Source organism: Solanum stenotomum, chromosome 6, assembly GCF_019186545.1.
Source record: "Solanum stenotomum isolate F172 chromosome 6, ASM1918654v1, whole genome shotgun sequence".
NCBI classification, from domain to species: Eukaryota; Viridiplantae; Streptophyta; class Magnoliopsida; order Solanales; family Solanaceae; genus Solanum; species Solanum stenotomum.
This window is the reverse complement of record NC_064287.1, coordinates 14,219,837-14,236,638: the sequence shown is the minus strand read 5'-3', so window position 1 is coordinate 14,236,638 and position 16,802 is coordinate 14,219,837. Positions and strand designations below refer to the sequence as shown.

The window sequence follows — 16,802 nt, the reverse complement described above, 5'->3', positions numbered from 1 at the left end:
AGTAGTCATGTGATATTATTATTAGGCACATAGTGTGCGTGCATTATGGTATCATTTCCTTTCTATAAAAAGGAAGATACATGTAATATGAAAGGCAGGCAATGCCTGATATATAAAATACTCTTTCCAAAAACCTCTCTACAAAAATTAAGTATTTAGATAAATGAAGCAACAATCTGAAATCCAATCAGATATTTCAGATAGCATGAATAAGCAAGAAACAAATGTATATTGTTCAAAAAATATGCGGAACTAATTTCATATATTCCTGAATATCATATATATGATTGAATAAATTTATGTTAGTTATTATGTATTAGAATTATTTGAATCATGATTTCTAGTTTATTAGCACACTGGAAATAGGGAGAAAACTTCTATACTATGCCATCCTAATGTTGAAACCGGTAGGCAAGGAAGCCGTTTAAGGGAGTAAACAAAGTTGAGGCGCTGATAAGAAGGAAGAATCCGCTAAAGTACGATGCTAGTAGTGGCAGGAAAACATGATAAACAAATAATCTGGTTCATAATGATCTAATATGGATTTAATCAATTATGAATATGGTAGGAAAAAATAATTTGAAATAAAAAACCTGCATGATAAAGAACATGACTACATACGTTCATGATGAAATGATAAAAAACTATGAAACTTTAATCTTATATATACTTAAAGATATAAAAATAATTGAATTAAGAAGAATCATACGGGAAAAAATATTTAATGATGACGAATCAGAAGATATGTTGAACCAACAATGGTATGAAATAGACTTACATGATTTAGACTACGAAATAATAGAATGGTACAATTTAGAAATTAATTCAAACTAAAATGAACTACGAATATTTATAATATTGGACAGAATCTATGGAAGATATCAAATTGTTAGAACAATTAATGGAATAAAATTTATATATGTACCAAAGAACCCAAGATATGTTATACCTAGAATATATCATAAATAATATTACTGAAATACTTAGATTAAACCAACTATCAGAAGAATATTATAGTAAATATTATTATATTTTACAATGAATTCCGCAAATATAAAAAATAATATTAAAGAAATATCAAGATTAAGACACTTCGTAAATGAATATTATAATAAAATCTTTAATATAAATTACTCACCTACCACACTACCACCTACCACACTACCACTTCCATGAATCCCTTAACTACCAGTTCCGCACCGAAAAATGGAATTTCGAAACCCTTGTCAAGTGTATAGAATATTGTATTTCCTTGTGGTATGTGTTGGGGAGTAATTGGACTTGGTGATGGATTGACTTGTCTATATTGAATAATTCTAATGATAAAAAATGAGTAAAAAAAAGGCAGTGTGATTAATTGTTGATGTATGATGTGTTGAGAATGGTTTGAAAGGCATATTGACTCATTGTTGACGTTGTATCATGATTGTGTTGTTGTGAATTCTCATTATTATGAAAATTTTCATCTCCTCACTATTTTTGTGAACATGCCATTTGCATTGGTTTTGAGACATGGTTGTGATAAGAGTTATGTGAATTGAGGAAGAATAAGAAATTAAAGAGGATGTACCATTTTGAGGGACGTGTCGTGCGCCGCGCCAGATACTATTGTCGAGGGACGTATCACATGCCATGATAGATTTTATTATCGAGGATCGTGTCGCATGCTACGATGGATGCATGGAAAGTTATGTCCCCCATGGGTCCCGGACCGAGAGACAACATGTGTGTATCGTTAGGTCAGACATGCATTACTATACTTGACATTCCATTTCATTGCATTACATATCTATATTATTTGTTAACTTGTGAGTTCCTTTAAATGAAATTTGTGATTGATGAACTTGATCTTGTGTGTTGTTGATCTGTAATTTTTGGAATGTTGTAATTGAGTTGTGTGCTATAAAAATTGTGAACTGTTAGGTTGGGCTAGTTTTATGCAGGTTGTAGTTGTGGAGGTTCGGTTGGGATGTAAGGAGTACCAGTATTCTATTCCCTTAGCTTGTGTTTCGAAGTTTACTCGCTGAGTACCATGTGGTTTGGTACTCACCCTTTGCTTCTAAATTTTTGTAGCTTACGAGCTCGGATCTTCGTGATACTTTCTATTCTCTTCTGTGTGAGGCTTCTTGTGGAGATTTGTGAGGTAGCTGTTTATCATCTCAGTGGACCTTCTTACTCCTAATCATGATTTTGTTCTACTTGAGAGACAACGTCATTTGAGACTTACGTATTATTTCAATTCCATTGTATAACATTAGAGGCTTGTGCACGTGAAAACCAGGTTTTGGAAATTTAGCTAAGTTGATTTATTATCCGCATTAGTAATTGTTATTAAACTTTTATTTTTAGTTTATTTTTGCACTTTATCAAAATGGTTGGGTTTTAAGTTGACTTGTCTTGGTGGGATAAGACGAGTGCTATCACATCCATTTTTGGGTTGTCACAAAATGGCATCAGAGCCCAGGTTCATAGGTCTCACGTGTATACAAGTCGAGCCAACGTAGAGTCTCGAGGATCGTATGCAGAGACGTCTGTACTTATCTCTGAGAGGCTATGAAGACTGTTAGCAAACTTTCTCTTTGTTTATTCTTTCTTATCATGTGTGGTTACCTTCTTTAGTATTGAGCTATCGTATGTTCTTTTGACCGATGACGAGGAATAAAGCTACTGTTACTGGTGGTAAAGGGGAGGTAGTCCCCAAGATAGTTCTTGAGGCCCCAGCTAGGGGTAGAGGTAGAGGTAGAGCTCGAGCTAGAGGTCGTTCTCGTAGAGCAGAACCAGTGAGGGGCCATGCTAGAGAGGTATCTCGAGAGCCTTAAATTAATGACAGAGAGGACAAGGTTCCTCAAAAGCCCGCATCCACACCTTTTCTTCAGGATACCTTACTTATGGTTTTGAATGTGCTCGAAAGTTTTTCTCAGGGTGGTGGTGCGATCGACACACCGTAGGACTCTCAGACCAGAGTGGGGGCTCAGACACAAGAACAACATCAAGCTCCAGTTATTCAGGATCTAGTGGGGCAGCCACAAGAAGATCCTGTGATTGGGAATGATCTTACACCTGCAGTTGGGGGTCATGGTTTTTCTGACAGAGGATGAGCAACACATGTATGAGAAATTTTAGAAGATGGACCTACCTCAATTTCAGGGTGGGAAGAGTGAGGACGCTCATGAATTTCTAAATACATGCTGAGAGTTGCTAGAGGTTTTTGGGTTAGCTGAGTCACATGTGGTTTTGTATGCTACCCTCAAACTTCATGGGCCAGCGAGAGAATGGTGGAGAACTTATTCAGGGTCTTTGTCAGTTGGATTTCCTCGAGTAACTTGGGAGATATTTTCCAGTGCCTTTAACGACTACTTCATCCCTTGGAGCGTGAGATAGGAGAGTTGTTTGAGGTTTGAGAATCTGAGACAGGCAGCTTATCTGTTACAGAGTGTGAGGCCTGTTATTTCCAGTTGTCTAGTCATTCTTTGGCCATTATTCTAGACGAGGAGAGGATCTATAGATTTGCGAGGGAGCTGACTATCTCTATTAGATCGGTTGTGTTTAGGGCATCTCAAGAGGGGGATTCCTTCTAGTCCATTGTGAGTGCCGCCAAAGAGGTGGAATTGATGAAGAGAGAGAGGAATTTGGGGACCCTAAGAGGGCCCATACATCTGGTCAGTTTCATGGTGCTTTATTTGGAGGCAGGGAATCACACAAAGGGGGTGGTTCCTTTCAGCATCGAGGACCTATTCATGCATCTATGTCGTCATCTGAGGGTGGTCAGGTACTTCAGGGTTCTTATAGCAGAGGTCAGGAATCGTACGGTTCACATTAGCGACCTACAGTGAGAGACAATTACAGTGGGTTTTTAGGATCTGCACAACAATTCCGAGTCAGAGGTTTTGATTTAGTTGTGAAGATCCCGATCACCTAATGCGTCAACGTAATTCCCAGAGGGGTTGTGGAGGACCCCAACCTAATTCTTCTTTTCAGACTATACCACCAATACCAGAGAGTAGAGGTCGAGGCAGAGTTCAGTCAGGTAGAGGCGGTATAGCTTCTGGTAGTGGTACTGCAACTCAATCTAGTGGGGTACATGTACCACCCAGGCTGGAGGTGGCAGAGGGGGCCATTGTTATACTTTCCCGAGGAGACCCGAAGAGGAGACTTCTGGTGCTGTTATTAGAGGTATCATCCTAGTATGTCATCAACCTGCATCTATATTATTTGATTCGGGGTCTACATTCTCTTATGTATCTACCTATTTTGCTGCTGAATTTGATATGATGTGTGATAGCATGTATGTATCTATTCGTGTTTCTACACCCGTTGGTGAGCCCTTAGTGGTGGATCGAGTGTATTAATCCTTTCTTGTTTATTTGGCGGGGTATGACACTTGGGTAGACTTAATCATCTTGGGGATGGTAGACTTTGATGTTATCTTGGGTATGAATTGGCTTTCTCCTTATCATGCTATTCTTGATTTTAATGCTAAGACTGTGACCTTAGTGATTCCTAGTGTTGCGAGGGTTGAGTGGAAGGGTGCTAGTGGTTCTTATCCTAGCAAGGTTATCTCCTTCATCCGTGCTCAGAGATTGGTGGAAAAAGGGTGTTTTTCTTAATTAGCCTTCATTCGGGACACTAGTATTGAACCACCTCCTATGGATTGTTTTCCCGTGGTACAGGAGTTTCTCGATGTATTCCCTTATGATCTTCTAGGTGTTCCTCTCAATAGAGATATTGATTTTGCTATTGATTTGGGGTCGGGAACTAAGCCCATCTGTGTTCCTCCTTACCACATGGCGCCAGCAGAGTTGAAGGATCAATTGTAGGATATGTTGAGTAAGGGGTTTATTCGCCCTAGTGTGTCACCTTGGGGTGCCCCTGTGTAGTTTGTAAAGAGGAAATATTGGACTATGAGGATGCACATTGATTACAGACAGTTGAACAAGGTAACAGTGAAGAATAAGTATCCTCTTCCGCATATTGCTAACTTATTTGATCAGCTATAGGGAGCATCGTTGTTCTCTAAGATTAATTTGAGGTCCTGGTATCATCACTTGAAGATTAGGGCATCAGATATCCCTGAGACAATTTTTGAGATTCGGTATGGGCATTACGAGTTTCTAGTGATGTCCTTTAGGTTGACTAACGCCCCTGTAACATTCATGGAGTTGATGAACAGGGTGTTTCGACCATACCTTGATTCTTTTATGATTGTCTTCATTGATGATATTTTGGTTTACTCCAGGACTGAGGAGGACCACGTTCAACACTTGACGATTGTACTTCAGAGGTTGAGGGAAGAGAAATTGTATGCCAAGTTCTCAAAGTGCAAGTTCTGACTTAATTCTGTGGCATTCTTGGGATACATGGTGTCCAATGAGGGGATTAGAGTTGATCCGGCCAAGATTAAGGCCGTTAGAGGCTGGAAGCGACCTACTTCTCCAACAGAGATTCAAAGTTTTGTGGGATTGGCAGGCTATTACTAATGATTTGTTCAGAGTTTCTCCGCTATTGCAGCTCCATTGACCAGATTGACTCGAAAGGGTATGGGTTTTCAGTGGTCCAATGAGTGTGAGGAGAGCTTTCAAAAGCTCAATACTTTTGTTGATTTAGGTTCCTGTATTGACTTTACCTGAGGAAGGTGTAGAATTTACTATGTATTCCGATGCTTTAGGAGTCAGATTAGGTGGTGTATTGATGTAGAAGGGGAAAGTGATTGCTTATGCTTTTAGGCAGTTGAAGTCCCATGAGAAGAACTACCCTACTCATGATTTAGAGTTGGCGGTCGTGGTCTTTGTACTTAAGTTATGACGTAATTATTTGTATGAGGTGAATTGTGAGATCTTCACTGATCATCGGAGTCTTCAGTAAATCTTCAGTCAGTCAGAGAGATCTGAACTTGAGGCAGCGGAGATGGCTTGAGTTGCTGAAGGACTATGATGTGACCATTCTATACCATCCGGGGAAGGCCAATATGGTGGCTAATGCTTTGGGTAGGAAGACTCCTAGCATGGGGAGTCTTGCTTCGCTTAGTATTGAGGAGAGACTTTCGCTAGAGATGTTCAAATGTTAGCTAATAGTCTTGTCCGCACCACACCATTTTAGGCTTTTAGCCACACCATAAAGTGTAGCCTAAACTAGCAAAAAGTGTGGCCTTTGATAAAAGGCTACACTTTTGGACTTTAAGCAACACTTTTTAAGGGGTGCCCAAAAGAAGCGTAACCTTTGACATTAGGCAACACTTTTTAAATGCCGCCATCACAGCTACACTTATAAAGCCTGGCCAAAGAGGTATAAGGGCACGCTTTGTAGTGATTCATTAGCAACACCTTTTTTTATTATACTACACTTAAAAGCGTTGCCTTTGCGTTGTTATTGGTCACACTTAAAAAGTGTTGCCTTTTATATCTCATCTAGAACAACACTTATAAAGTGTAACTTTTCTTATGTACAAAATAAAATTAGAAGTCCTACAGTAACACTTTTGAAGTGTGGCAATGTTGTGTAGAATTTTGTAACCACAATTTTTTTATTTTTAATGCAAATAATTTTTATTTGCATATATTCAATAATCACATAAATAAATATACAAGTGACCTAAAGCACAAAATTAACTAATAATTAAATCGAAGCTATATATTTCAAATAAACTTCGAGAAACATGTCTTGTACAACCAATACTTAGAAAGTGATTGCTTAAAGGTCTTTACTATCAATAAATTCCACAAAACCAAATGCATTCAAACATATATGGCAATAGTACAAAAACTCTTCGTCGTTCACTATAATAGATCGAGTTTACTTCTGGCCACAATTCAAATTCAATTACCGACATTTTCTTGCACATTCAAAATAAAATTACAAGTTAGTGAAATAAATCATGTATTTAATATGCTTAAATTCACAGTAAGCCAAACCAATTCATAACAATAAAGTTGTGGAAGTACATATAAGGTTGACAAGATAACTATAGACAACACTGCTTGGAATTCTATTGATGAAGTAAAAAGATGCTAAAACACACTGATACTAGAACTTTACATCATATACTGATTTATAGCAACTGTTTAGCATAGTCATTAGTACTCCTGGATCCATTCTGACGACTCCGAGTAAATGGTGGTACATTAGTGTTCAAGCCATATGTGAAGGTTCCTTGAGCTTGCATTTCAGTACCTACATACGTTTGCACATCTATCACATCATATGCAGCCTAGATGCCTCACTATAAGTTTTTTTCTTAGACTTGAAGTCAGGTGGATATCTTATTAGTTTGAAACATTGTCCTTCATATGCCCTGTGCATCTGCAGAACTCACACACCAACTCTTTCCAGAATTTCCAACTCTTTCGAAGTTATAGAAAAGCTCAACTCTTTCCAAAATTTCCAGCACTGTATTATAGCGCAGCAGTTGAGTTTCCAAAATTTCCAGCACTATATAATATTGCAGCAACTAAGTTTCCAGAATTTCCAGCACTGTATAATATTGCAACAGCTGAGTTTCCAAAATTTCAGGAATTTCCAGAATATCCAGCATTGTATAATATTGCAGCAGCTGAGTTTTCAAAATTTCCAGCATTGTATAATAGCAGATTGCAGCAGCTGAGTTTCCAGAATTTTCAGAATTTCTAGAATTTCCAGAACTTCCAGCACTGTATATACTGTAAACTAATTCTATAACCTGTACATACAAAATATCCTAGCAGGGAAGCTGGAGCCATAACTAAACTGATTCTATAACCTATACAACCATTTAGATGAGCAGTGGCAGCCTGTGCAAACAATATAAGTTGTTGTCATGGATTTTCTAATTCTTGGTGATCACTTGTACTCTGGAGGGTAAGTCAAAAACTAACTTTTAAAAAATAACTTATATAGTCTGTAAAGTTCAGTTACTTTAATGCGAAAAAATAGTTTATGAGTATACTATCTCACTTGCTTACAATATGTAGTCCATACAAACTGTACTAAAATAAATTCAAACAAAATCAGGACCTAGACAAACTATTTTTGATCAAATTGAACATTAGAACTTGAAGTCTCATAGCATCAGATAGCATTTGAGAACAATCAGACGGAGATATACAATGAGTATGTTAAAAGATGCTCAAAAGAGAACTGAACCACACTTGAAGAGGAAGGTAAACAACCAGATTTTACAGCCCCATTTCGAGAACCCAGAACACATAGTAGGCACACTTAAAATTGCGATTGAATGAACTACAGACCATCTTGAACAAACTAAAAGGAGACTCAATTAACTTTAAGAAAATAGATTAAATCATATCAACTAAGAAGCTGATACAAACTAGCAGCTCACTATTTCAGTCACAACAACGCATAACACTCTTGGTCTGAAACAAACAAGGAAAAATTAAAGGTAAAGAGTTATACCTCTCTTGGAGCGACGAACTAGGGACAACGACGAAACCAGGAGCGACTTTAAACTGCAGAGCTCACTGTTCTGCCTCTAATGCCTATTGCCTGATAATAAAAGGAAACTAAGGCCAGAAATTAGATTTTTGTTTCAAATTTTCCATTTAGTTCTTTAACTACTAAAAGAGATGGTATAATTAATAGAACTGCCTCTTATAGTATAGTACTAGCTTAGCAACTGGTGAAATACCAAACTATACAAAATTAAGTGTTGAAGCTATAAATCACCTTGGAGTTATCAGTGTGATTGATTTAGCTTGTAGTAACTCCTAGAGGACTCATCTTATTTATGCGCAACAATATTTTAGAGGCAAAGACTGAGCTTCTATAAGTACGTCTCGAGTCGATCATAGGGGCATACGTTGATCTTTCTAAAAGTTCATTTTCATACATGTGACAAAACCATTCATGTCCTTGTAGTTTACACATTCTGCAAAAAGACTCACAATAGCCAGCAAGTTAAGCTACAGGAACTTTTAAGAGATACAGTTGAAGGAAGAAAAAACAAATTCAACATCTTTCGAGCTAATCAACATAAAAGATGGAGAATGTACCTTAGGAGAAGTCGCATAGGACTTAATACCAATCCTTTTCTAGCACGAGCATTGACTCTGTTAAAAACTAGCCACTCTGACCACACAGGTGGTCCCTGATCCATGTTGAAAACAAACTGCAAAACAGTAGGGAGAAATAGTGAATGGGTGCGAATTTTTTCTATCCCTACATTTACTAGACAAGGAATCTGGTAGAATATTATGAAACTGACCACTGAAGAACCAAGGTCACCAGAACTAGTATTGACAGTCTCAAGTTTGACAAGTAACATATCATCGTGAGTGTTGCCACTACAACAGTTCAGAAAGGAATACATTGCACACTTTCTTATGGTCAGATATACAACACTTTAGGCAGCATATACCTTTATCAATCTATACCTTGCAGTAGGTGGACTACTGTAGTAGTCCCTTATAATAGGATTCCCCTTGTCATCCCGAGCACCAACACGCTGAGAAATTCAAATAGGAAGGACAAGTAGAAATAACATTAAGAGAAATGGGAAACAAAAATATGTCAGACACTGGAAGTAGCAACAACATTAAGAGCCTTCATCCTCCATGGCACTCTTACAATACAATCTTTTTCTCAAAAGATATTCAAACTACTCATGACTAGCTTCTGCTCGTTATAGCATAAATGACTCAAAATATTCAATCTTGTTATCATTGCATTGCTAAGAACAAGTGACATTTATATTTATTTTTTAGATACTCTCTTGTCATAAATCTCCAATGAAAAATCACTAAGTAGATGTGTAGTACTTGTAGTTGTGGAACCAGTAGAACTCGAACTTGGAGCCATGGCTGAAGAAACAATGTTTAACTTGTCTCCATTCCCATCACTTTTTGACACACAAGAGCTGCTCAAATGAACCTCATTAGCAGCAGCAACAACAGAGATTTCTCTGTTATCAAAAAAAGATTCTCTATTTTTTGTTAAGAAAAAAAAACAGAAATTAGATGCATAACCACCTTTGAAATAACAATAACAAGGGTTGAAGCCAGCTCAGGGCCAACAATCACTGAAACTACATTACTCGTACACAAACCCGCTATGTCATATGCTTGGATTGGAATGTATCTGACTTCTTTCAACAACATTGTTGATAGGTTCCAATGTTATCAACTTAAAAGTTTTGGAAACTAATTAAGTGTAAAAGTAAACCTAAGGTAAGATACAGCTATCTGATGTTTTCAGTCATTTCAAATGCAACCATATTTCTAAATCAATAAATTAGTTCTCAGATAATATTCACTCATTAATGATATTTACTCTTTACATCCATGGCAGCAACACACCAAGTTATTAACAGAAAAGCTTCACTTTGCCACCAAAAAGTGTAAATTTCTACAATTATATCTGTGTAATATGAAAAAGACATTCCGAAAATGGGAAATGTACCGTCTATTGATTTGAGTTACTTTTGCAGATAGTCGAAGTTAATTTCTTTGAGAATGACTTGTATAGAACTGAGTATAAGAGCTGTGGAAATACATGAGCCCATTAAACCACCACCAATAACAACAACCTTCTCTATTTTCAATGGTATGTACAGGTACTAGTCGTAACTGATTGTGCAATTTCCCTTCATATTATCTTCTGCAATATTTAGTCTAAATAGGTCAAAATAGCCACGCCTATGGTTTGAGATTGTTTTTACCATGCAGGCATACAGAGAAAAGAGAACTCCTAGAAGGTCATTTCAGTCCAAGCTGAATTAGAAGCTCCAGATGGCTCATTTTGTTTCTTATACGATATAAGCAGGCTCATAGACCAAGGAATTTAGTGAACTAAACTTACCTTTGCTCTTTGCAGTGATGACTGGATGACAAAGTTACCATAAGGGTCCATTAGTAGCATTGAACCACTTGGATTACTGAGCAGCTCGGTGATAATTCTCGTGGAGTGCTTTTCTCTTGAATCGAGGATAATTTTCTCAACAACATTACTAGCGTACTTATTGCAAGAGAGAGTCAAAAAGTTTCATTGAAGCCTATCAATTAAAATATATGTAACTTCTGGTAACTTCAGTCCCAAGAGATGTTGCACCACATAGTTGCTACATCAAATGAAACGTAAAAGAAATTAGACCTATATAGCAACTTCACCTTCACACATTACATAAGCACAAGAAAAAGAAAACAAGCCATACCCATATTGATCTTCTGATAGTTGCACTGCATTTGTCAATATCTCAGGAATTATGCAATCTCTGAGTTCTCCACCAGAAGATTCTACACATGACTGTATCACACAGCACCCACTTTTTTGGGTAGCAATTGCAAAGCAGTTATTTGCAATTTCATAGAGAAGAGGCTGCAATATACAGTTAACTTGTGAGATACTTGTTTCAAGCAAAAACAAAAGTTAAACAGAAGCAGTAATCAAGCTAATGTTAGAGGCATGCTACAAGGGAACACCCGATAACTTATATAGAGAAATGGGACATGAGAGTGATTGTAAGCAAGGGTTTATTTATATTCGGCAAAAAATATGAATAAGGTGAAAATATATAAATTACATTCTACTAACAATATAGGAAAGCAATAAAAGAAGAAACACTAATCTTGAGGGAATTGTGCATAACAACAATTTGCAGATATGAAGAATAACCAACATAAGCTAGTGTAATTTAATTTACTGGAAACAACAAGAATTTTCCTTTGAACCAATATTATATATGTGAGCTTTTTCTTTCTTCACAACTTTTTTCAATCTACATAGATTTATCATTTCATCTCTATCAAGTTTATATCTAATAAAATCACAATTCTCATGTTACATTTTATTAGTATCTAACTATTTATAAACAATAAAAGTTAGTTGGTCCGTCAGAGTACACAATCAATGAACTATGCTCTAATCTCAAATTAGAAGGAGTAAGCAACATGAGCAGTATGTATCAATTAATCTCAATTCAGGTCAATTTCATATCATTACTAAATAACTTAAGGCAAATTAAGGTTCTTTAGAAATTAGAACTAAATATTAATACTTATCTCAACTCACTTTTATGTATACTTTACTAATAATGTATTTGGCTCTATAGCTAAATCCATGTGATTTATGTATCCCTTTGATTATCTTCAACTATCATATTGTCACATCTAAGGAACACTAGTGATCATGAAAGTCTACATAAAACATGACTAAACCATACCAAGCAGCCTTACTTCATTTTATCCTATATGGGGCAGTTTGGTTACAAGGATTAGAGGAGTTACCCAATATAGATTTGGTGCTAATTTATCATGTGTATTGTTGTATGCATTAGCTAAAACCAGGATACAATTTATACAAAAAATCAAGGCAAAAGTGTAGTCTTTAATAAAAGGCATACCTGAGACAAACAAAACAAGCATTAACATCCAAAAAATTTGAGAAAGTAGTGAACGGAATGAAACAATTACATAGACTTATAATGTTCGGAACTAAACACATGTTCTAAAGCTGCTGCCATGTTTTTTTCATTTATCTCCCTTATTTGAACTCTTAAATACACGTGATGGAAGAAGTTCTTTTAAGGTGAGAATAGTCCATTACTCCGGAAGAAGTAACCTACAAATGTATATTATTTAATAAAATTTACTTGCTTGAAAACATTGGAAAAGAGAACAACAAACAGGATACATAACTGACTCAGATTTGTGTGTACCCAATTTTCTGGTTTTAGAGGACATACAAACTACAAAATCAAACAAATAAAGAAAACAATACCAAAGATATATTCATCCACATTCAGCAAACAAACAGGATACATAACTGACCATGCAACTCTCCCAGTCCGAACAAAAAAAAAGGTATGTTAACTGGAAAAAACAATAGCTACTCCTGTTGTGCATTCAAAATTTGAACAATTGTATATCATACTCTATAAAAATAGTGGCAATAATTGATGGAGAAACCTTGAGCCATATTCATGATGAAACTACTGAAATGCCAAAATTATCATCACTCCATCTGTCTCACTTGATGGATTGAGTAACCTCAGCCTTTATTAACATCTGTAATAAAATGACCACATCAAATGTAACAGATTATGTTTCCAGCACACTCCAAATATAGTCACAACATATCCTTTGCTTGGATAGGACCAAAAGGATGGTATTGAACTATACAACTCTTCACAATTCCAAAATATATTAAAGGTATTTGTTGATTTAAATACTTAAAATGCACAATGAATGGGGTTTTTGCCTTAAAGCCACCTTCAAGATGGGGGGCTAGGAATGACCCCTACCTCATATGTTAATAACAAATAACAAAACACATGTATAAGAGGTATGCAATGCCTACCCTATTCAAGAGTTTCAAGATTGGACCTGTCCAATCTTTGCTAAAATTAACTCTTGATTAAGCCATAACTTTCTCAAAATGTAAATGCATAAAGTATGCCAAAGGATTATAAATGGAGTTTTCCCTCCATTCAATTTCCAGAAAGTAGAAACAGAGGACTAAAGAATAATCACACCACATCTTCAAATCTAATTTCAGGCATCTTTTATTCTTAACTCTAAAATTAGGATATCTCCATTTTACCTCTTACTTCATTTGGTAGCTCTGAAAAGTCATGAATAAACATATTCAAGTTGCTCATTGGAAAGCAACTGAGAAATGATCAAAATATGATAGTGAACAATATAATACACTTTAACAACTGCATAGCCTGACACCAACTATATTCAAAGTCTAACTTTATAAATTTTTATTTTCAAGATATATACAACTGTATGTTTTCATAATTAAGTTCATACCTAAGTGATAGAATTCCTATGAAAAGAAGTAAGAAAATTAATAAATAAAATTCAATTACTTCAATTCTTCAAGCATATTATCAAACAACTTGACTACATTAGATGCACATAAAAAATCTCCTTATACCGTCTAAATGTTGGCTTCTTCTTAATAAATTTTGCAAGCAAACTTTTACTATATTTGTGCAGGTTCTTCATTGTTTTCTGCCAGCTATTTTGATTTCTATGGTGGATTATTCTTAGGTATTAGACAATGATATTACACAAGAGAAATATACAAGATTGAAAACTGAGATTACATCAAAAGTCATTTTTAATGTTATGACATATTGCTTACAATTATTGTCTAGTAGTAATAAATAATGTAACTCTTGAGCTGTTCAATAATGGACATATCAGTTACATAAAATAGAACCTACACCGATGCACATGAATTCTTACAAAGAGGCGTGTGATCAAACAATCAAATTCGTCAAAATTAACAAACAACTACGATTAAGAAGCCCAAAAGGTAAACACAGTAAAAATTCAAAAACTTCATAAGTAGAATGAAAACAAAGTACAAATTTAAGAACTTCAGAAGTAGGATGAAGATGTCAAAGGCAGTAATCAACACCAGGACCATCAAATAGAGCAAAAGAGCGAAGAACATAGTTCAAAATTACTGACGTTTATGCAAAATTCTAGCAAAAATTGATATACAATAGGGCGAGAATGATATCGAGAAGAAGACTAACATATATGGGCTGAGTGGCTGAATCTATCTCCATCGCCACAACATGTAGAGTCTCCGATTCCTCCAGATCTAGAATTCTTCGAATTGTTTCTCTAGTCTCTCCCATAAAGGTGAAGAACGATTAAGGAAATCACAACCAAACATCGATAAAGTTACAATGGAGAATTTTTGGGGTGGAAATGAGAAGGAGAGAAAGTACGGTTTAACTTTTGAGCAGTGATATAGGCAAATAGCAACTAGGAGAGCATTTTAATTTGGACAAAAATGTTTTTAGAGTTATGTTTATATTGAGGTTATTTTTTGCCAATTAGAAATTGGAGGGAGAGTTAAATATATTGGGGGGAATACATTATTTTGGTGAAAAATATAGGAAAATTATAAGGCCACACTTGTAAAGTGTTGTTTTAAGAATTATAAAATTATCACACTTTAAAAGCGTAGTCATATGTATAAATATGCATTGCTAATTATATCATGATGTGGAAACACTTATAAAGTGTAGCCTATTCTACTACAGAGAACGTTTTATAAGTGTTGCCAAAATTACCGTAGCCAAATGGTAAAAACTAAGGATATGCTTTAAAAGCGTAGCCAAAAATATTTTAGGCAACACTTTACAAGTGTTGTCCAGATTTAGTGTTGTCTTAGGCCTAAAATGGTGTAGTGCCAGTTGCAGATTTCAGAGGATAGTGATGGTATGATTTTTTTTATTGATGTTTGATCTTGTTTAGTCGAGAAGATCCCTGAGCACCAATTTGATGATTAGAAGTTATGTCTCATTCGAGACAAAGTATTGAGAGGGGAAACCAAGGAGGATGTCCTTGATTCTGATGGTGTCTTGAGGATCGGGGGCAAGATTTATGTGCCCAAGACGGGCGAGTTGATTATATTGATTCTTGAGGAGGCCCATTGTTCTCGATATTCATCCATCCGAGAGCGAGGAAGATGTATCATGATTTGAGTCAGAATTACTGGTGGTGTGGCATGAAGAGGGATATTTTAGACTTTGTTTCTAGGTGTTTGACTTGCCAATAGGTCAAGTGTGAGCACAACTTTTCACCCTAAGACAAATGGTCAATCTGAGCAGAGATTCAGGTGTTCGAAGACATGCTTCGAGCTTGTGTGATCGATTTTGGTGCTAGATGGGATTGACATTTGCCCTTAACAGAGTTTGCCTACAATAACAGTTATCACTCTAGTATTCAGATGGCCCCACTTGAGGCGTTGTATGGCAGACGGTGTAGATCTCCGATTGATTGATTTGATTTGGCGGAGATGGACTCTTTGGATACAGACTTGCTTAGAGATGTTATGGAGCAGGTTCGTATGATTCAGTGTAAACTGTTGACAGCCCAGAGTCGACAGAAGAGTTATGCAAATCGAAGAGTTAGAGCCTTATAGTTTATGACGAGTGATCATGTTTGGCTCCGAGTATCACCCATGAAGGGTGTGATGAGGTTCGGGAAGAAGGAAAAACTTAGCTCTAGATTCATTGGACCTTTTGAGATTTTGAGTCGAGTGGGAGAGGTGCCATATAAATTAGCCTTGCCACCTAGTTTGTCGGCAGTTCATCCCGTTTTTCATGTCTCCATGTTCGAATGTATATTCCGGATGAATCTCATGTACTTTCACTTGATTTAGAGGAGTTACGTCTAGACTTGACATTCGAGGAGGAGCCTATAGCTATATTAGATAGGCAGGTTCGAAAGCTTAGAACCAAAGAGATTTCTTCAGTAAAGGTGCAGTGGAAGAACCGTTCAGCTGGAGAGGCGACCTGGGAGACGCAGTCCGACATGCGTGCTACATATCCTTAGCTTTTTGAAGCTTCAGGTACTTTCTTTCACCTTATGTTCGAGACGAACGTGATGTTTTGTGGTGGCTAACGTAATGATCCGGAAGGTCGTTTTTTGAAATTTTCGTAATAATAACAGAATCAATTAGAGTAAAATAGGAATTAATACATTTTTTTCATTCCTTTTCACTCTTTGCAGTTTGCACGAGTTCGTGTGGCATCCCACTATCAAAACTAAAACGGAAAAGAATAAAACAATTAACAAAGATTGTTCAGGTAAGGTTTTAATTAAAATTCTCATCTTTGTATATGTATTGGTATATCTATGTAGTAATTTCTTTATAATTAGATAGAAACTCAATAATAATTATTATTATATTAAAAAAGTGAAGATGAGAAATTTAAAAATTAAGAATTTTGAAGCCATATGCGGCTGCCGCATGTGTTGGTCGGTTTGGTGGCTTTAATGTGATAATTATTACTTGTTAAGTATTTGTTGTTATTATTCTTTACCTTAGCTACCATTGGAATAGTT

At 36.1% G+C, this 16,802-nt stretch overlaps 1 protein-coding gene and 1 pseudogene across 10 annotated transcripts; one reads left to right on the top strand and one right to left on the bottom strand.

Annotated features, from left to right (window-relative positions):
* The first annotated feature begins 2,648 nt into the window (after positions 1-2,648).
* LOC125868501 (uncharacterized) lies at positions 2,649-16,358 on the top strand (annotated as a pseudogene).
* Positions 7,834-14,774, bottom strand: LOC125866826 (pumilio homolog 15-like). 10 transcript variants are annotated; one of them, XR_007446566.1, is made up of 7 exons: positions 14,477-14,773; positions 11,138-11,301; positions 9,747-11,044; positions 9,363-9,433; positions 8,982-9,097; positions 8,656-8,857; positions 7,834-8,475 (listed from the first exon to the last, which is right to left on the bottom strand). XR_007446566.1 is itself a non-coding variant. In XM_049547188.1 (4 exons), exons 1-4 carry the CDS (start codon positions 14,579-14,581, stop codon positions 9,414-9,416), a joined length of 453 nt encoding a protein of 150 aa, XP_049403145.1. In that variant the 5' UTR covers positions 14,582-14,770; the 3' UTR covers positions 9,279-9,413. The 10 variants fall into 10 exon arrangements, 1 of the variants encoding a protein (XP_049403145.1); XR_007446568.1 differs by lacking the exon at positions 8,656-8,857 and having other exon boundaries at positions 9,747-10,584; positions 10,786-11,044; positions 14,477-14,772; XR_007446571.1 differs by lacking the exon at positions 8,656-8,857 and having other exon boundaries at positions 9,747-10,978; positions 14,477-14,774.
* Positions 16,359-16,802: the final 444 nt, after the last annotated feature.